General features: G+C 31.3%; 3 protein-coding genes across 3 annotated transcripts; all 3 read left to right on the top strand.

Annotated features, from left to right (window-relative positions):
* The first annotated feature begins 3,903 nt into the window (after positions 1-3,903).
* On the top strand, positions 3,904-4,725 carry LOC132314418 (cytochrome P450 71D9-like). The gene is made up of 2 exons (XM_059813286.1): positions 3,904-4,332; positions 4,417-4,725. Exons 1-2 carry the CDS (start codon positions 3,904-3,906, stop codon positions 4,723-4,725), a joined length of 738 nt encoding a protein of 245 aa, XP_059669269.1.
* On the top strand, positions 3,919-5,800 carry LOC132314955 (desmethyl-deoxy-podophyllotoxin synthase-like). The gene is made up of 2 exons (XM_059813721.1): positions 3,919-4,902; positions 4,990-5,800. Exons 1-2 carry the CDS (start codon positions 4,876-4,878, stop codon positions 5,605-5,607), a joined length of 645 nt encoding a protein of 214 aa, XP_059669704.1. The 5' UTR covers positions 3,919-4,875; the 3' UTR covers positions 5,608-5,800.
* Positions 5,801-8,208: 2,408 nt separating this feature from the next.
* Positions 8,209-13,211, top strand: LOC132314954 (cytochrome P450 71D11-like). The gene is made up of 3 exons (XM_059813720.1): positions 8,209-8,340; positions 11,197-12,120; positions 12,256-13,211. The coding sequence occupies exons 2-3, from the start codon at positions 11,230-11,232 to the stop codon at positions 12,880-12,882; spliced, it is 1,518 nt and encodes a 505-aa protein (XP_059669703.1). The 5' UTR covers positions 8,209-8,340; positions 11,197-11,229; the 3' UTR covers positions 12,883-13,211.
* The last annotated feature ends 9,562 nt before the right edge of the window (positions 13,212-22,773 follow it).

Raw genomic sequence — 22,773 nt, 5'->3', positions numbered from 1 at the left:
GAGAAAGAAAAATTATAATAATAATAATATTTTTCTGGCACGTTGTTGTATTTTGTTGAACATTAACCAAACTGAACGACTTTCAAGACTCGTGGATGCATTTTCCAACTCTGTAAGTCTCTCTCTTATTTTGTAGACCATAAGTTTTTCTATGGATTGGACAGGGACTCATAATAACAACGACCACCGCCTTATTCTTATTCTTATTTTGTAGACCAAAAGTTTTTCTATTACATTAGTTCTCTCTAATTCACAGACATGGTTATATGTTTCATTTTACTCTGTTTCTCCACTCTACAATGAAGAGACATGGCTACTCATTAGAGCTATATTCCCAACTCTGTAAGTCTCTCTCTCTCTCTCTCTCTCTCTCTCTCTCTCTCGCGCGCGCGCGGGGGGTACGCGCATGCATTTTCTTATAAGTAGTAATTATTATTCTTATTGTGTAAAAAACATGCGTGTTATTTAGAATGTGCATATAAATTCCTATAATTTAATATTTTGTACCAAAATGTCCTTACTTCTGACTATTTTTTATTTTTTATATAAAAATCTGAAAACACTCTTGAGGGCATTTTAGGTATTTTAGTATTTAATTTTTTATAAAAACTCCAAAAATCCTGTCAAGTTTACTGGTTGAACTGCTGACCTATCTCTCTTAACAAAATGATTCAACACTCAAAAAGTCTCTATCGGACAAAGACTGAATCAGAATATACTTCGTCGCAAAAACTGGACAAGCCAAGAAGAGAAATTATTTTTCTAAGAACCCCAAATTTTTATAAAATCCCACATTATTTATTTATTTATTTATAAAATATCAAAATTTTAAAATCAAGTGTTTTTTATTTTTATTTCATTCTAGGGGCATTTTAGATATTTTACTCTTCAAATTGAATAGGAGGAGAGTTTTTTTTAATTTCATTTTAAATGCCCTTTGCTGTGAATCTGATGGGTTTTTTTTTTCATATATATATATATATATATATATATATTAGGAAAAGGCACGGGTAATATACGTGGTGAATATTTTGTAACTTATAAAATTTTTGTTTTTATATATATATATTTTAAATTGTTGATTTGAAGCTTGTTTATTTTGTTTAAATATATTCTTGTCTAATTAGATTTTATTTTATTAAAAAACTCATAATAAATAGATAATGTGATAGAGTATTATAGAAAAGAAAAAAAGAAGAAGCTAATTTCTGGCAAATTTAATATAATTTTTTTTATTTTCTTTAAATATATTATTGTTTAATTATATTTTCTTTTATTAAAAAACTCATAATAAATAGATAAATAAATAATATGTGTTAGAGTTTTATAAAAAATCATTAAAAAACTCTTTTTATATGAATTAGTAAATATTTTTATATATTAATAATTCTTGCCAAATTAGATTACCTTTTATTAAAACAAAACTCATAATAAAAAATAATTTGTGGTCGAGTTTTTAAAAAATTATTTTATTTTTTATATCAATTAAAAAATATTTTATAATAATAATTCATGTCTAATTATATATATTTTTTATTTAAAAAACTCATAATAAATAAATAAATAGTTAATTTGTATTAGAGTTCAATACAAACTCTTTTAAAAACTTTTTTTATATCAATTAATAAATATTTTTCATATTAATAATTCTTGTCTAATTAGATTTTTTTTTATTTTATTAAAAAACTCATAATAAATAGATAAATAGTTAATTTGTGTTAGAGTTTATAGAAACTCTCTAAAAATCTCTTTTTATATCAATTAATAAATAAATTTTTATATTAATAATACTTGTCTAATTAGATTTCCTTTTATTAAAAAAGTCATAATAAATAGATAAATAAGTAATTTTTGTTAGAGTTTTATAGAAACTCTTTAAATATATCTTTGTCAAATGTGATAGAGTTTTATTGAAAATAAAATAAATAATTTGTGATAGAGTTTTTATAGAAATTATTTTATTTTCTTTAAATATATCATTGTCTAATTAGATTTCATTTTACTAAGAAACTCATAATAAAAGCTAATTTGTGGTTGAGTTTTATAAAAATTATTTTATTTTATATATTAATTAATAAATATTTTATATATTAATAATTTTTGTCTAATTATATTTTATTTTGTTAAAAATTAATAATAATAAATAGATAAATTGGTTAATTTGAATTTTATTAGGTAGATTTTAGAGTTTTATAGAGTTTTTTTTTTTATATTCTATAAAAACTGTTTTCATATCAATTAATAAATATTTTTTTATATAAATAAATAAATACTGAAACTCTTTGGCAGAGATTCTCTATTTTATTCTGGAATTCTAAATTTCTTGAATTATCAATTTCTGTACAACTTCCTCTTTCCTCCATGCTTCTATTTATAGACTTTTTGGATTAATAGGAAGATAACATGTGACTTCTCATGATAATGACATAATCATAACTGGCTGTGCGTATTATATTGTGATAATTATTCATAAAAAATGTTTATTCTTTTTATATCAATTAATAAATATTTTATTGTCATCGATTTTATTAGGTAATAAATACTGAAATACTGAAACTCTTTTCATATTTAATAATAGTATATAGATATAGATATAGATATACACACACATAAATATATAGAGGTATGAGAGGTGGGAATGTGAAGTGATGGTGGCGGGGCTATAAAGTGGTGGTGGCGGGTGTGGCGGGACTGTTAAGTGGTTGTTGTGCTTGATTTATTAGTCTAAAAATAGTTGGTTCCATGTGTGAAATGGTGGAAGTGGTGGTGGTGGGGGGTTTCTCACGGAAGTGAAAGGGTAGAGAGAGAGTTGCAGATTTCTGGGTTTGAACACACACAGAAATGTGGTAATAATGCTAAAAGGGTAATTTTGCCATTTAAATACTTTAGATCAAAACTTAATATTTTATTGAAGGGTAATTTTGTCTTTTTCCATCTAAGGCCTGTTTGGGTTAAATTTCAAACGTTCATCTAGGTGTTAATAAACCAAACCTCACGGTAACCCTAAATCTTTTTATATTCTATGTGGTGTTTGATTTTCCTTCTTCTGCTGTTAATTCTTAGTTTTTCGTTTCCGCGTTTATTGTAACTATTCATGGTCTTAAGTAATCACTCTCTTCCCCGTTTTCTTCCTAATTTGCATATAACATTTCGTCATTTTAGAAATAATTTATATGTTAATTAGAAAACTTTCAATGAAGTGGTCTGAAAAGTCTTCATATGTGATTCACCTTTTTTGTGTGTTTTATTTAGTTGCATGAAGATTAGTTGTGTTATAAACATTTGAATTCGATTTCTTGCTGAGCTTTTGAGAAGTAAAAAATGCATAAAGATACTAACATCCGGAATATCCACGAGGATTCAGGGGTTGATTTTGACTGTCATATAAGGAGAAGAAACAGGGGAGGAGGCAGAGTAGGATTTTGTATTTGTGGCTGTGAGTGTTAGGGTTAGAAAAGGAATATACATCCCTAATTTGTGTTAGCAATTTACTAGTAATTAAAATAGAACTTACTAGTAATTAGCTATATGCCCTAGTTTGTGTTAGCAACTTACTAGTAACTAAACTAAAATAAACATAGTAGAAGCAAGTGGATATATGCAGATAGAAGATTATATTTGAAGGAGGATATGAAATATAAATAAGGTTTATCTGTCATATTTGAAGGTGGATGTGTCAAAAATGTCTGAAAGACATTGCAGAATCTTGTCATAAGGTCTGATTCACCTGTTCATACATGCTTCATTTGTAACATGTATCTAAATGTCTTTAATTGATTCAATGGTTAACATTTTAGATATATAATTGTGTCAAATGATGGAAATAACTTGAAGCATCTTTATTCATAAAACAAAGGAACCATGCATATATACAAACTAGAAAAGAAAACTGAAAATTGTAGGATGTTGCAGAACTTCAAGGCTCCACAGCAAGCAGAAATCTGGATGAAAAGCAATCATATCGCTGAGACAAGTGAATTCTCGAGCGCGGCGCTACAATTGATGATGGAGTTCCCGTCCCTCTCCTTCCCAATTCTTTTCACATTCCTGCTCTTTCTGTTCATGGTATTGAAAATAGTATCTAAAACCAAGACCAGTTCAACTCCAAAACTGCCTCCTGGGCCATGGAAGCTACCTATAATAGGAAACATTCACCAATTTGTTGGATCTCTACCCCATCGCTGCCTAAGAGATTTGGCCATGAAACATGGACCTCTGATGTACCTGCGACTTGGACAAGTTTCTATCGCTGTCATTTCTTCGGTAGAGATTGCGAAAGAGGTGATGAAAACACATGACATAATCTTTGCTAGCAGGCCTTTTAATCTTGCTGTAAATATCTTATCTGAGAAAGGCATTGCCTTTTAACCTTATGGGGATTTCTGGAGACAAATTCGGAAAATTTGCATACTGGAGCTTTTAAGTGCCAAACGTGTCCAATCATTCCGACCCATCAGGGAAGAAGAGACAACAAATTTCATCAAATCCATTTCGATGCATTCAGGATCTCTGATGAATCTCAGTGAAAAGCTTTCCTCGTTGACATGCGGCATCATTGCAAAGGCGGCCATTGGTTCGACAGTCCATGGGCAAGAAGAATTCATAGCACTTATCAAGGAAACCATAGAGAAAACAGGAGGTTTCAATGTTGCTGATCTCTTTCCTTCAATTAAAATGCTTGCTTGGATAAGTGGGCTGAAGCCTAGACTCGAGAAGATGCATTAAAAACTTGATAGGGTGTTGACCAACATCATTGATGAACATAAAGCTAGGAAGGTGTCAACACAGACCGGTGACGGTGAAGCTGATCGTGAAGACCTGGTAGATGTTCTTCTAAGACTTCAGAAGGAGGGTAATCTTGGGATCCCCTTAAGTATGACAGACATCAAGTGTACTATCATGGTTAGTACATTTACTTTCTACTTCTATCAATATCAATGAATTAACTTCCACAAATTATTTTTTAACTCAATTTCAATGCTCTTCCAGGACATGTTCATTGCCGGGATTGACACATCATCTACAACTTTAGTATGGACAATGTCAGAATTGCTGAAAAACCCAAGAGTTATGGAAAAAGCACAAGCTGAGGTTAGACATGTTTTATGTAAAAAAGGAAATATTATTAATCAAGAAGACATCCATGAATTGAGTTACTTAAAGTTAGTTATCAAAGAAACTTTGAGAGTACACCCTGCTATCCCTTTATTAGTTCCAAGAGAGAGTAGAGAGAGATGTGAAATCGATGGATATGAGATACCTGTAAAAACTCAAGTACTGGTTAATGTATGGATGATTAGTATTGATCCTGAAAATTGGAGTGATCCAGAGAGCTTTCTTCCAGAGAGGTTCATTGACAGTTCAGTTGATTACAAGGGGACTCATTTTCAATATCTACCATTTGGTGCTGGAAGGAGAATGTGTCCTGGCATATCGTTCGGGATTGCTAATGTTGAGCTTGCGCTTGCAAATTTATTGTATCACTTTGACTGGAAACTTCCCGAGGGACAGGATCTTGACATGGATGAGGTTTTTGGTGCAACGGTTAATAGGAAAAGAGATTTGTGTGTGATTCCTATTGCTTATCATCCTTCAGCTGGTGAATAAGATATTAAGACAAGAAGGTAGAAAGTATTGGATGGAATTTTTAGTTTCAGTGTGAGCCTGGAATGTTAATTAGTTATATATTAAGAATGTAATCGTATGTTATAATATATATATATATATATATATATATATATATATATATAACAATGTTGAAAGGTAAAATAAGAGCAGAAATTGTGTGGAATCTTATAGATTATTGAATAAAGGGAAGACTTCACTTATTGGTGTTTTTACATCAAAGTTTTAAGGTGTTTTGATCTCAAAAGCTTAGATCTTTGATTAAGTTAAATAGGCCTCTAAAACAGTTAAACAACACACACAAACCCAAAAAGGAGCCATGGTACAAGAGCCATAAGCTCTTCTTATTGATCAACTTTTTCAAAAAAATTGCCTCTTCTATCATTTTTTATTAAATAAAAGAAAAAACATATATATATGAAAAATATATTATAACAATTTTCTTTGTGAAAACATTTGTAACAATACATATATTATTAGTCAATTCGTACATAGCTCAAAAATGTTGAACAGACCATTCAACATTTTGAAAATTGAAGAAGTATGAATAAAATATTACTGTGGTTAAAGATTCGGAAAATAAGTCAAAAGTTTTATTATTATTATTTTTTCTTTCCGAGACTAATTCAAGGGATTTTTTTTTTTTTACCAAACCAGAGTACCAATTCATAAAACAGAAGAAGGAACATAATCAAGAGTAAAGGCATCTAATAGCCGCTCAGGCCAGACAACCCAATCAAGATCACCACATTCAGCCACCAAGGCCATTTTGCTCACAATATGAGCTACACAATTTCCATTCCTAGGCACCCATGCTAAGGAAGAACCTTTACAGACACTAAGCAAACTTTAAACATCATTAAAAATAACAGACAAAGCCTCCACCGAAGGTTACTCAAGGTTTTAACCCTATGTATACAAGACATCTAATAATATATCATGAATGCAATAATGCATCTTAAAAGCTCCAAAAGTAAATTAAACACTGCTCAACTTTTCCATCTCATCCATCTAACATTTTTAAAGTTGAGTCAAGTCCACTGTCAGACGGAAGCACTGAAAATTAGTTGAGTCGGATTGTATCTTGTGGGACCCATAATTCGAGGGGACACTTGATATGTGGAGTTAGCATTTTAGAGTGTGCGCGCGCGCGCGCGTACGTCCAGAGATACTGACCTTTTTATTTTTATTTATTATTTTATTTATTTATTTATTTATTTTTTATGATGACCCAGATCTTCTGAAACAAGGTCCCTTAGGTACCCCATTCCATGGTGTCAAACTGGGGGTAATGTAGCACGGCCCCATAGCCACACACCGGATGAGTCGAGAACATAGAAGGCTTGAGAGGTTCGAACACTGGCCTGATGAGTGCAAGCGCCGAGCTCTTACCATCACTGACTTTTTTGTTTGCTCTTGGAGAGAAAAAGATGATACTCAGGGTGGCGGTTGAAGTACGTTTCAATTAGCCTAATTTTATAATTATTGGTTAATTGTTTATTTAATCTAATCCACTCTAAACGGATTGAAAAATCTTAATCCATCACCAATTCGTAAAATAACAATTGGATTTGTGGAATGACGAATCAGATCAGATCCGCGGATAAAGTTTTTTTTTTTCTAAATTGTCCAATACTATTTAGTTTTTAACCATATCATAATAGATAAAATTTCAATTTATCAACATTAATTTCATATATTTAAATAATCATTAACTAATACTTTCTTCCAGTCCATTAAATTATCATTAACAAATTAAATTTACTAATCCATTATTAACTAATTATCATTAACTAATACATTATATATATATATAAATCTTGAGAATTAGATTCACAGATCAGATTGGATTTTAACATCACAATCCGTCAGCTGATCCGTGAACTACGGATTCAATTTCTTTGAATCCGCCATCGATCTGTGGGTGTAGCAATTTGATCCGATTCGCATGAATCCGATAAATTTACGAATTCATGTATTATTTGTCTACCCCTACGTATTAGTTGTCTCATTCAAGAGTAAAACTTTTTAAAAGAATATGTAATTAATATACCGTCTCCTTCTAAATTTATTAAATTATCCTCTCAAGTTTGACTATATACATAATTAGGTTAAAAAATTTTGAAAACGAAAATTATTAACAACCGGCAGGTTGACGGGTTCAAGCAAAATTTGGCAACTTTGATTTTTCTACAAGTCAATACAAAATTTTTATGGCATTTATGACTCTTCAAATTTTCTTGGCCATTGACATCATCTTCGACAATGCAACGTACGTGATATATATATATATAATTGATGCATATATGAGTTCTGTAATTACGGCTGTGAGCAGGTGGTTGTCTTTTTTTGACATTTCCATCTGAATTTTCAGGAGTTACATACATTGGACTGGACTAATAGGGAGTTAGATTACTAAGGAGAATAGGAACGAAAAAATAAATAAAATAGAAAGAATTTCATTGGACTGGACTAATAGGGAGTTAGATTACTAATAAAATTATATTTTAAGAAAATTTGTATGTTTTGTCATCCAAGAATAAAAGCACAATTTGTATACTCTCTATCTAAACTCTCTCTATAAATACAGGGCAAAGTTCTCTCTCCGTTCACGCTTTTTGTTATGTGTATCATTTTTTCAGTGTTTCTCCACTCAACACCGGAAGAGGCATGGTAACTAGAGCTCCAACTCATTAGAACTATACTCCCAACACTGTGAGTCCCTCTCTCTCTCTCCTTTTATCCCCATACATGCATGCATTTCTTTTGAAGTACGCACACATGTATATATATATATATATATATTATAAAAAAAAGAAGAGTAATGTACTATAAGGTTAATACTCTTAGCTAAATAAATTTATCACTAACTCGGTTGAGAGTTCAAACCTAGCTAGAGGTTAGAAGTTATAAGTGTTCTACATCATATTCGAATAGGAAAGTAAATGAGTATATATGGGTTGAGGGTTAGTCATACCTAATAGTTTAAGTTTTTGGATCAAATCGCAAAGCATTCACATGTTACCATTGGTATCAGAGTTAGACCCAATACTGATCCGGTGCCACACCAAACCTCCGATCCGGAGGCGTTTGCATCTCCACCCGAATAAACAGGGTGGCCGATCACAAATCAAATTGATCAAACCAATCCAAACGGTATATATATATATGAACTTTTTGACTTATATTTTTGGAATTTGATCTATAACTAGCCCAGTCACAAATAAAGTGAAACGTTTGTATGTACAAGCTCCACTTATAATATATTCTAACATTTTTATTTTTATTTTTATTTTTTATTTCCTGTCTAACTCTCTAGCGCAACTGACAAAATTGACGTTGAGTTTTGTCCCCATTTTTGCTTTCGGTCTAGTATGAAGTTGTGATTCCGTTTTTGTATGGTAGGTCTTGACCCATATTCTAGAATTTGCTAAATGGTGAGCTTTGAAATTAGTTTCGGAGGGAGATAATTTGATTTTGTTTTTTTTTTTTTTTTTTTCAATTTTTCATTAAAACCTTGGTATACTAATCATACAAGAAAATGTCACCTTATTTTAAGTATCAAGACTTAAAATATACATAAGCCACCTTAGGGCAGAGTCAAGAATTTTGATTTTGGGAGGCGGATTTGTATTATGTAATTGAAATTTGAAAGTATAAGTATGTATAATATTATTTTTGTTTATAGTTTTATAATATTTTAAGGGAGGCCATATTGACACTTCATTTTTCTCTAATTTTATTCCATTTGTTTTTTTTCTTTTAAAGGAAATGACAAGAAAATCATTAAATTCATTAATGCACCATCTCTTAATTTATAATATCATAACTACCCTTTATACAACTTTAACTTTTTTTTTTTTTTACTTTATTTACTTTTTTAAATATATATTATTTTCTTCAGAGGTCCTCTTAAAGAAAATAATTTATTTCATACTAATAATTTTATTTTTGGCAGTCAAAAGAGATAATTTATTCCATAGTGACTTTTTATTTATTTATTATTATTTTTTTAAGAATCCAAACAGATATTTATTCAACAAAGTTATTTTTGTGTCAAAAGAGGTAACTTTTTTTTTTTTTGGTAATTTTTATTGCAACTGTGAAAAGAAATAATTTATTGGAAAAAAATAACATTTTATTTTATTTTATTTTTTTGTCTTATTAAAAGAGATAATTTATTCAATAGGGATAAATTTTTGTTTAATCCTCTTCCTTTCTAACTTTTTGGGTTTTGAGGGGTGGGGGAGATGATTTCTTCAAAATATATATTTTTCATGTCAAAAGAGATAATTTGTAATGGTTACTTTTTAAATTTTTTGTCCGGTCAAAAGAGGCAATTTATGCAACATAAATATATATATATTTTTGTCTTGGAAACAAAAAAAATTATTCAATTTTTTTTTTTTTTGTTCTTGTCAAAAGAGATCTAAAAAATTAAATATTAGAGATAAAGAGAGAAAATCTGAAATGGCAGTTGTGTCATTTAAAAAGTAATAATTATTTATTTGTAAAATTATAGTTAGAATTATCATTTCATTTTAGATTGTAATGTTAACGTTAAAAAGTGGAGTGGGGATCCCTTAATTTATCATCATTCTTAGTGCTTTTAAAGCTTGACAACGGAGATTGGTATATAATTCTAGATTTCTTTCTTGTAAACATATTTTAAACATGAGGGAATATTAGTGAATTTTTACCTTTTTTCCCTATTGAATTAATATAATACTATTTTTGGGAGTAATTGAATTTCCTCTTATTACAAACCGTATCAAATTGAAAAATATTATAAGTTTCAAAATGACGGAAGTTAAATTTATTTTCTGACTCTCTATACAAAACACACCTGGTAACTTCAGCTCCAGCATTGTAAATCTCTCTCTCTCTCTCTCTCTCTATATATATATATATATATATATTGCCATAGAAAATGGAGGTGTATATACTACATGTATGATTTATATGCCCATAATCTACTTCTTTGTACGGAGTATAAATTTTCTGAATGGACTTGCTTTTGGACATGTCTGAACTACATATGCCTATGTATATGACCCATATATCTATCTACATGACGTGTAAACAGATAAGAATAATGCAAATCTTTTAATTTGATTTGATTTTGATTTTGGATGAGTAAAGAAATTTCAATTAGTTCAAATTTATCCCAAATGAATAATTTACCCAAACAACAAACCTAAATTTTGGGATTCGAATGAAACCTTAATTCAAACAGTAAAATTGCAATTGCACAGAATTGTGATACATTAAATTCCATCACATAATTTAATTTCAAATCAATTAAGGAACCCTAGTACTATTTTTATAAGATTTCTGCTCTGTGCTTTAGTTAACAAATTAGATGACTTGATGATAATTTATTTGTGTAGTTGATTGAATCTAACCATCAAACTATATGATTTGTCAAGCTAATAAATCATATTCTGCCTTACATGTAGTATATGTTAAAATAGGTTATCTGTCTTATATTGTAGAAGCAAGTGAAGCAGATAGAAGATGATATTTAAGGTGGCAATAAAGTATAAATAAGGTTTATATATCTTATTGCAGAACTTCAAGGCTCCACAGCAAGCATAAATCTGGATGATGATGGAGCTCCCATTCCTCTCCTTCCCAATTCTGTTCACATTCCTGCTGTTTCTGTTCATGGTATTGAAAGCCAAGGTCAGTTCAGCTCCAAAACTGCCTCCTGGGCCGTGGAAGCTGCCTCTAATTGGAAACATTCACCAATTTGTTGGATCTATACCCCATCGCCGCCTAAGAGATTTGGCCATGAAACATGGACCTCTGATGCACCTGCAACTTGGACAACTTCCTATTGTTGTCATTTCTTCAGCAGAATTTGCCCAACAAGTGATGAAAAAACATGACATCGTCTTTGCTAGCAGGCCTTTTATTCTTTCTACAAGTATCATATCCGAGAATGACATTGCCTTTGCACCTTATGGGGATCACTGGAGACAACTTCGAAAACTTTGCATACTAGAGCTCTTAAGTGTCAAGCGTGTCCAATCATTCCGACCCATCAGGGAAGAAGAGACCTCCAATTTGATCAAATCTATTTTGACCCATACAGGATCCCTCGTCAATCTAACTGAAAAGTTTTTCTCCATGACATACAGCATCACTGCAAAGGCGGCCATTGGTAAGAAATTCCACGGGCAAAAAGAATTCATATCACTTGTCAAGGAAACCATAGAGTTAGGAGGAGGTCTCAATATTGCTGATCTCTATCCGTCATTTAAAATGCTGGCTTTAATAACCGGACTGAGGCCTAGAATTGAGAAGATTCATCGGAATATTGATAGGACGTTGACCAATATCATTGATGAACATAAAGCTAGGAAGGTGGCAGCACAGACCGGTGACGGTGAAGCTGATCAAGAAGACCTGGTAGATGTTCTTCTAAGACTTCAGAAGGAGGGTAATCTTGAGATCCCCTTAACTATGACAACCGTCAAGTCAGTCATCTTGGTTAGTACATTTACTTTCTGCTTCTATCAATATCAATGAACGAACTGAGTCCCACATGCAAATTACTTCTATCAATATCAGTGATTTAGGATATTATTGTTACACACTAAAATTCAATATGCAATGCTCTTTCAGGACATGTTCATTGGTGGGATCGAGACATCATCTAATACTCTAGGCTGGATAATTGCAGAAATGCTGAAAAACCCAAGAGTGATGAAAAAGGCACAAGCTGAGGTGAGACAAATTTTATGTAAAAAAGGAAACATTCTTAATGAAGATGACCTCCATGAATTGAGTTACTTAAAGTTAGTTATCAAAGAAGCTCTGAGATTACACCCTCCTCTCCCTTTATTAGTTCCAAGAGAGAGCAGAGAGAGATCTGAAATCAATGGATATGAGATACCTGCAAAAACTCAAGTCTTTGTCAATGTATTTGCAATTAATAAAGATCCCGAAAATTGGAGTGATCCAGAGAGCTTTGTTCCAGAGAGATTCTTTGATAGTTCAATTGATTACAAGGGGACACATTTTCAATATCTACCATTTGGTGCTGGGAGGAGAATATGTCCTGGCATGTCGTTCGGTTTAGCTAATGTTGAGCTTCCACTTGCAAATTTGTTGTATCACTTTGACTGGAAACTTCCTGAGGGAGAGAAGCCAGAAGATTTAGACATGACTGAGGTATTTGGTGCAGCCGTTAGCAGGAAAAGAGATCTGTGTGTTATTCCTACCGCTTATCATCATTCAACTGGTGAATAAGAGATTAAGACAAGAAGGTATATAGCGAGTAAATATTCGGTGCACCGAGCACCGGACGCTGAATATTTATTCGTAGAAAGTAGTGGATGTTTATTATTCAATTTCTAGTTTTAGTTTGATCCCATAATGTTAATTAGTTTATATATATATATTAATAATTTAATCTTATGTCATATTTTGTATAACAATAATGTTGAAAGGTAAAATAAGAGAGCTTGTCGCTTTTGGCTCAAAAGAATATTATTCTACCCTAATAAAGAGAGCACGTGCAACTTCTCAAGTGGATTACCTCATTATAAATCTTCTCTTAACCTTAATAAAGAGAGTTCTTGACTTTTGTCAAGTTGGATAACCTCATTATATATCTTCTTTTGAAATTGGTACATTGCACAGTTGCTCATGTGTACAATTCTCATATTTCATAAGATCAAGTAATTCTCTAAGGCTTTGTTTAGTTAGGTGAAAACAATTAGAAAAGAAAGGAAAGAAAATTTTTAAACTTTTAAAGAGTTTTGATAGATAGAAAGAGAAACCTAAAGGAAAATTTAGTTTCCCGCATTGAATATTTTCCCTCAAAATTTTTCCCGCTAAACGTTCTCTCCAAAACAACTTCTATTCTGAGGTAAGTTCTCTCCAAAACAGCTTTTCTTCTGAAGTAAGTTCGCAACGCAAATTATACAGTTACATATACATAATATCAATGATAATTTGGATAAAACTGCTCAAAATAGATCCTGCTTCTAAGTAGAATTTTTTATTTTTTTTTTAATTGTCTGTTCTATGTTACAATTGTAGCCACTCATAGTCCTGTAAGGATATATATATATATATTTATATATGGTGAAATATTTGATTTTTCTTCCAAACAGTAGTATTACCTCTTCATCTCTAATTTTTAATTTTTTAAAATTTGTTTATCTTAAACTAATAGTTAGTTTTACCTAAGAAAATATTATGAAGCCTTTTTCTAAATATAACTAATAGAAATGAATATAAACAATTATATTTTTTAATTTAACAATCAATCATTTTACTTCATAAGAGTAGTTTTGGTATGCGTAATTATTTTCTTTTCATTTTCATGATATCCAAACTAACAAACTAATATTTTTCTACAATTTTCTTGGATAAATTTTCATACTAACCAAATGCATGCTAGAAAATCTCTTTTCTTTTCATTCACTTCATTTTTCATTCACTTTCTATTTCTTTTCTTTTCTTGCTTATTGGTTAGGTAGAATCAACTAGAAAGGCAAGAGAAAATTTTCAAAATTTTTTTTGTTGTTGTTTGGATAGATGGAAAAAAAAAACATAATAAAAAAATTTATTTTTCATACTTGCCTATTTTCTCCCAAAATTTTTCTTGCACAAAACACAGGAAAATAATATATTTTCACGTGAAAGAAGTGCCTTTTATTTGACATTCATATTTTACCCATTAACTTAATTGGGAAAAACTTCTTTCTTTATTTATTTTTTTTTTTACTTCTTTTAAAGAGACAAGTTATCAAAATAACTATGTTTTTTTTTTTTTTTTTTTCCACAAGTTCATATATAATTGGCAATTACAACATACAATCAAATCTCTCAAAAATTAGTATTGTCATCAGTTTTTTCATCTCCATTGTTGTTGTTGTTCTACTTCTACCTAAGAAAATAATATGAAGTCTTATTTAAAATATAAATAAAATATAAATAATTATATTATTAAATTTAATAATCCATCATTTTACTATCTCTTTGCTAAAAATAGACATCATAAAAATACAAATTTATTTATTTTTTAGTATTTTAAATCATAAGTGTAATTTTTGTGAGATATATATATTTTGGGGAGATTGTGAGATATATATATTTTGTAATTGGCTAATTTTGTTGTCAAAACAATTCTGGTCGAGTTGTAAAATTTAGGTTTAAAATTTTAAGATTCAAGATCGGATGCGGATTTAAGGAAGTTCAAGTGTTCATACTTTAATACACTCCGAAATGATGAGAACAATGTTTTAGAAAGGTATGTGAGTGTGTGAGAACACTTAAGAAGTTTTGGAAGTTTGAAGCTTTTAGGAAGTTTACATTCTGTCTATCTTGAACTGGTAGGAGAATATTCGAACAGGTTCAACTCGAACTGGTAGAAGAATCAAGGAACATGTTCAACTTTTGAAGCTTAGTAATTTTTCTATTCTGTCCATTGGGAACTGGTAGCCAATTCCTGAACTGGTAGCCAATAAGGATTCTTCACTAGCCATCTTAAATCCGTAGCCAATTCCTGAACTGGTTCGAGGCTTCAGATTTATTTTGGTAACTTTAGTTTCCTAATCTATTTCGATTGACTTCCTTCTAAAAGCTTATGCATGAAATTCACTTGGTTTCCAAGTATTTTTAGGTTTTCCAAACTTCTATATAATCTCTTGTTCATTCAACATTGAGATATGACTTCTAAAAACAAAAATTCATTATTTTGAGAAAGCCTCTTGAGAGATATTTTTCAGAAAATCAAATTTGATTTTTCTGTTTTTATTTTGAGAATACACACATATATACATGAGTAATTTAATTATGTTGTTCTCTATCTCATCGGAATTGGAGCATAATTGAAGATGCAAAGATTCTGAAAAATAGATCTATTTCTTTTACATCAAATTCAGATCTTGAAGAAAATGGGTGAAACGATTACACTTTGGAAGTATTCAAGGAGTGTTGTTTGATTTACCAGCAATCCTTCTATAGAGATCAAGAGTAAGCCTGAAGTCAAGAGCTATTCGACGGAACGTCGCAAAGCCATAGGATTATCAGCAATTGATTTTTGGTAGAATGATAGGGTGTGAGCTTAAGTCAAAGTCCGTTATACATTGTTTCATACATAGTGGATCGTTTTGCTTTGGACTACACAGTCCACGTGATTTTTCCCACAACAATTGGTCTATCTACCAATTGGGGTTTCCTCGCTAAAAATCCTGGTGCCATCTCTCTAACTCTACTTGCTTTACTTTTCAGTATTTATATTTGTTATTGTGGATGTTTAATTGATCATATTGCTTAGGTAATTTAATCAATCACAAAAATTGGACAAGTTGACATAATAATCTCATTTAGGTCATTGAAGGAGTTAATCACAATTAAATCAACTAACAGCTTCTGTACCCCGTAACTCACAATTTCGGTATGTTTAATCACTTTCTTTTCACTTTCATGCTAAAAAAAAATAATAATAACAAATTAATATTTTCCTACAATATTCTTGAAAAAATTTCATTCTAACCAAATGCGTGCTAGAAAATAACTTTTCTTTTCATTCACTTCACTTTTCTTTCATTTTTCATATCTTTTCTTTTTTTGCTTATTTCTATCTAAACAAATGGAGCGCGACTGAAATTATGAGATTTGCCAAAGTTTTTGGATAAAAGAGTATTGATTAATTTGTGCTCTTTATTAAGAATATTACAAAAATTACCACTATCTTATTACAATTGTACTATAGAAATATGAAAAATCAATAAATGTCTCATCCTTTTAAATATTCTATCAAAGATCCACAATTGATCTCAATAAATTAATAAATGTTGTTTCAACAAAGATACACTTGCTTTTTATATTTTGTTAGTGTTCAATATAAATTAGGAACACTAAATTCTATTATGAAAGAGTTTCAAAATACATAAGGCCTTGCTTGGTTTGAAACTTTCAAAATTATTTTCAAGAACAGTTTTTAGATAATGAGAACAAAGAACAGTTTTCACTTTTGTCACATCGTAACACTTCGCATCACGACCTCTGAGATCAACTCAAATCATCTGTTTGACTGGTGTGTATCGCGGGCACCAACGTTTAAAGATGCACTAAGAGTGTGAGTGTGCAATGTGGCCAAGTTTTAAATTTATAAAAGCCACTACTACCTCTAACTAAAAATATAGTTAGGGTGAGTAGGGATCGTCCTAAGGGATTGTAGGCATGCTTGTAATGGAAACAACGTATAAGGTTAGTAGGTCAAGTGATCAAAGGATGACTTATTTGGTTGATTAAGCTACAATGCAATTGTAATTAAAGCAAGTAAAAAGGTAACAATTAAGAATGTAGGTAAGAGGATTTGGGGTACTAGAGCTCACCACTAAGCTTGACTTCACTAGACACTAGCAATTGTATATCAATGGGGGAAATTGAATTGTAACTTGTGTGTGTGTGTGTGACATTAATTAAAACTAGGCATGGATGACAAATAAATATAGATTGTCTAGCCAATTCAAATGGAAAGCATAAACTATCAAATGAGACCAAAATTAATTCAATGAAACTACAATTTATGCATACACAACTATTTAAAAGCATACACCACTTGCATTCATAAGTATGGAACACCAAGGAACAAGAAGAGATTGTCCACCTATCTATGAATCTAAAGCAATTACACTACATCTACACTAGAGACATGGAAATTAAACTAAGTAAGCTAGAGGTGTGGCACAATCCATCAAGAAACAAGTATGAACTATTAAATAAATTACAAGAGTGTTCAATTAAGCACTATGTTTTGATCATCTCTAGATTAACTTCATCCATACACATAGACATGCATAAACTCCATTAAATCTAGAAAAAAACACATGAATCATCCATTCTAGCATATATAGACATATGGTTAGAAGTAGATAATCAATTGAAAGCATTAATCCATACACATCAAGTAGAAACCATAAGATATGTATATAAATCCAAGATCAAAACTTTTTTACAAGCAAATCCCCAAAAATATACAGAACACTAGGTCTAGGAAGCAAACTTAGGGGCTACTCTAGCCCCAAGTAGATGTGTAGCTACTCATTGAAGTAGTCATCCAACCCTCAAGGGCTATCTCCATGGTAGGCATGACTTCCTTCTTGATGGAAACCCTAGAAGAATGGAAGAACTCCCAAAGATGTGTAAAAGCTCTATAGTCTCTAACCTCCTCTCCAAGATATGAGATATGATATGTGTATTGAAGATATGTTCAATCTTCCAAAGTATGTGTAAAAATGGCTCAAAATCCTTATATAAGAGGCTCAAGTGTCACACCCAATGGTCTGGATTGGTGCACTAGGGTCCTTGCAATGATTACACCATGAGCCAACTTTTAATAAGTTGGACTTTGTTTTAATTCGGACTTGAGGAGGTTTGATCGATTGAACTGTGTTGAGATCGATCGAACATTGGTGAGATCTATCGAATGCTGCAGTGATCGATCATCCTTGGTGTCACCTTTTTAAATAAAGACAAATCTCTGAGATATTTTGGGATATTTTGGGAAAGAGACAAGAGTGGTAGGTGGGGTGGTAGGTGTGGATAAGATCGAATATTTTCTATCAATAGAAGATAAGTTGGATCGATCGAACATGGTGGAATCTTTTGGATAAGAACAAAGGCTTGGATCCATCTTGAAGTGTTCAGATCGATGTTGCTCTGATTGGTCGAAGGAATGTTGAGATCGATTGAACTAGCTGTTTTTCCAGACTTTGCTTCATTTTGCTTCCACTTTGCTCCCTTCTTCCATTCAGCTTGGGATTGCTTCTTCTAAGCTCTTATTTGACTGAATTAACTTATTTTTGGGATTAGTACCTAAAAAGGGTAATAACATGAAATTAGTTTAAGACAAAAAAATAAGATAGATAAAGGTCCTAGAATACCTAAGCTTAAGGGGTTTAATTGCGCACTTTTCAGCGCTCATCATTGACATAGACGTACCATGAAAAAAGAGAAGAATCTGACCAAAATCAATCAAAAACCCAAGTCACGCCAACTTCGCAACACTAAAGATGTGAAATTAATTATTGCCATGCCATCATCTTTAAACCCAAATTGGAAGAACTTGATCTGATGATTGAAAAAAAAGGTAGGCTACATTCCTTAAAGGCAAAGCCAAAGTTTGAGGGAGAAAACTCATCAACATGGGATGGAAGAGAGCAAACAACTGGAGTTTTACAGTAGAGAGAGGGGAAGAAGAAGGGTGGAGAGAGGAAGAAAGAAGAACTTACGATTTAAAGGAAGGGTTTTAAACTACACCTCATTAGTGTCATTTTTTTTAAAGTGATTGTGACGTCTGGGATTTTTTCGATATTTTTCAGGCATTTTTCTTTTTTATTTTAGTTGTGCACGGGGATGTATGCCGCGATGTTCTAAAATTTGTTTGAGATGTTTCTTCAGGTTTAGAACCCTTAGAAACTTATTTGGGTTCATTTTGGGTGTTTTCAGTTTTCGAGTCCGGGAGGTGCTGGGTGGGCCTTGCGATAAATTTTCGTGTTTGGGAAATTTCTTGACATCACTATGTTATTTATTAACGTTGAGATTATTTGTTTTGCACTGTGTTGTGTCGTTTGCGAGTCTTCGGGACTTAAACGGGCTGTTTTAAGTGTTTAAGTTTTGGGGGAGGCTAGTTCGGATTTTGGAGGCGCTGTACGTAGAAGGATTATTTACTCTCATTCACATCCTCTTCCATATAACGGAGTCGGCTTCGCAAGGGGAGCATTTCAGTTTCGGTGTATTTGGGATTTTCATTCTAATTTGCGGTAGGAGTGTCTAATTCATGGAGTCTTGGAATTTTTTGTGAGTCTTTATATGTTGAATTTATGTTAAAGCATGTTGTGTTTACCTTATTGTAGGAGTTTGATTGATTTTATGGAAGTTCAAGTCATTAATATGCCTATGTGGAGTTTAATTGTGGAAAATTGCATGCCTTCTATATGGAAATGTGATAAGCATGCTTTGTATGTTATGGATGTGATAATGGTGTCCCATGGTGTTAGCATGGATGATTGCAATTATGTTTTAATCATGGAAATTCCATTAGAATGATAATTCATGAGAAAATAAAATACTTGAAAAGGCCTAAATGTTTCATGATTTAAACAAATGTCTATTGAGTGTTAACATGCTTGATGTATGATAAGTTGACACTATGAAAATGATTGTTGTAGTATGCAAATTGACATTATATTGATGAAGAATGCATTCATGTCATGGGAATGGCGGTGAGAATTGGGATGGTTTGTCAAGCGAATTGTGTGATACCCCTTGATTCTAGAGCCACGGGTGATCAAATCTGAGCACAGATCCAAGGGATATGAAACAATTAAAGTATTTAATCGAACACAAAATACAAAATAAATTTAAAAATAATAAATAGCTAAAAGAAACTGAATAAATAATCCTCAACTTAAATGAATAAATATTCCTCTAAAAGAAACATCCAATAACTAACTCCTCTGATACTAGTAATTAATTAAAATTACAACTTGGGAATCCATTATGTGGTCCCCCTAATCCAAAATCCAACTGAAACGAATAAAAGAAATAAATCCAAAAACTAGAATATAAAGAGAATCCTACGTAGAATCGGAAGAATGATGTGGACTGTCTCTGCTCAGCACGAACAAGCTCTATCTCTGAAACTGACAAACACCTGAAAAATAATAGTGGGTCAGGCTCACGAACAAGTCATTTCTACGACAACCCAAGCAAAGACTAGAGAAACTACACATCTATATCTAACCCTTGCAATAACTACACAGTCCATAAATATATATATATATATACACACAAAAAAGGCTCCCATTAGACTATAGGGTGGTCTCAACCTGAATAGTAGGCAACATGCAAAACGCACATATAGTGGGCATGAGTACCTAGTCCTACCAGGGCACACTACAATCCATTATAGCCAGATTACCACCCTATGCACTATACGCACCCTAACCACAGATCCTGAGACTCAAGCTCATATCATGGCACATATCCATATATATATAATCCATCATATCTAAGGCATAAAATAAAATCCAGTATGTCATCCAATTAATTTAGTGGCCTGACATGAAAATAAATAGGACTTAACTTTCTAGTTAATCCGTTCCCTTATAAATCTGAATAGGTAGGACTCAACATTTTTAGTTAATCCGTCCCTAGAATGCCACCATCCCATGCTGGTGCATTACATCCATACAATCCAATAATTGGTGTAACAAATAAAGTAATATATCAAATAATCCAGAATAAACATAACAAAATATCATGTTATCACAAAATAGGAATTGACTTATAGTTTATTTAAGCTTCCTACATCATGTATCCCACACAACTGAACCTTAAACATGCTGATATTTTATTTCACAGTCAAGTAAGCATTCTCTAAATATAATTTATGCCAACATTTAATCTCAATTGCTATAACAATTTAAAAAGATTAAATCCATTCATTCTTTAAAACAAAATTCAAATAGCATGCATCGTTATGATCAAGTCTATTTAAAATTTATTTAAACTCATACCTAATCCCTATTTAATATTCGAGACCCCTCAAAATCAATTAAGGTCAATTTAAAAGCTGTTTACGAAAATTCCCCGGTAAGGCTCGAGCTTTTATCCTAATAGCTTGAGCTTTCTATCCATGGCTCGAGTTTTTCATCAAATAGCTCGAGCTTTTTATCCATGGCTCGAGTTTTTCATCAAATAGCTCGAGCTTTGCATCAATAGCTCGACATTTACATCCAAGGCTCGAGCTATTCACCCATGGCTCAAGCTTTGCATTTAAGGCTCGAGCACTGTAACAACAGACCAAGCACTATTATGCGAATCAACCTAGAAATCCAACTGTAAGCCTGTTCTTCATTGTTAAGGGTTCTAAGGCATGTTATTAAGTCCCATCAACACACAAACATGAAATTACATAATTATAACATGTAGAAATCCATAAAGAAATCAGATTTAATTTATAAATTTATCAATTCATATAACAAGAACAAACATGAACATACTTCAGAAAACCTATGTTCTAGATCAATTAAATTATAAATTCCAGTTTTAATTGTTCTTTAAACATCCCTAAAGTTATACTAGAGATATATAGATCACAGGTTTAAGGGAGAAGTGTAGAATAAGAACTTGCCTTAAACTTTCGAATCGAAAGTTAAACTCATTCTTCCTTGATTTTCTTCTCTAATGGTTCTTCTCCTCATTCTTCCTTCCTCTTCCTCCTTCTCTCTCTAAACTCTTTGCCTTTTCCTCAAAAATATATTACGTGAATATTTCTAACCCCCCTTTTACAAACCTATAGTTATATATTTATAGGCTAAATAATAACCCTAATTCTTTTCCCAAACTAAGTCAACTTAATAAAGAAAATAAAAACTAAAATATTAAAAAGGTAACTAAAAATATGATACGTATATAATCTATGTAGATCCTTATTATATACATATATAAATATACATCAGATTATTTATTATTAATACTAATGTGATAATAATATTAATTAATTAATTTCTATCCTTATATATATATATATATATATATATATATATATATGCATATACAACTATCCATGGGCAATTATCCGTACCCATTAAACATCCTATCCAAGTAGTCCATGGGACCTAATTGGTTGGTCTATTACTACTAACCATGGCCATAAAATAAAAATAAAATAAAATAAACATTTAATCATTTAATCTATAATTAATTACAAATCAACAAACACAACAATTAAATCAACTAATTCAAATAAAACATTTAATCACATAATTTTAGTTAATCATTTAATTCAAATAAAATATTTAAGCAAATAAAATATTTAATTAACAAATTCAATTAAACACGTAATCAAATAGCCAAATAATCAAGTAAAATATTTAAAATAATACCGAGACTATCCTTTTAAAATTAGGGGTATTACAGATTGTGTTTTCAAGATGTTTATGAAAGGGTTTTAGAAAGAAACCGGATACCGCGAGTCTAGTGCTAATTTGACCTAGAGGGAGCACGTACCAGACTTGGACATGTAAAGTTGCATTAACTAGGTCCCAAATGGTTGTCGGATTTGAAATCAAGGATAGTTAAGCAATCTCACCTTGGTAAAGTTAATTAGCGATT

Source organism: Cornus florida, unplaced genomic scaffold (assembly GCF_030987335.1).
Source record: "Cornus florida cultivar Cherokee Brave unplaced genomic scaffold, ASM3098733v1 CherokeeBrave_3.0.0_Hap2_Chr06, whole genome shotgun sequence".
Lineage (NCBI taxonomy): Eukaryota > Viridiplantae > Streptophyta > Magnoliopsida > Cornales > Cornaceae > Cornus > Cornus florida.
Note: the sequence above shows the minus strand (reverse complement) of the source record. Positions and strands in the feature narration are given on the sequence as shown.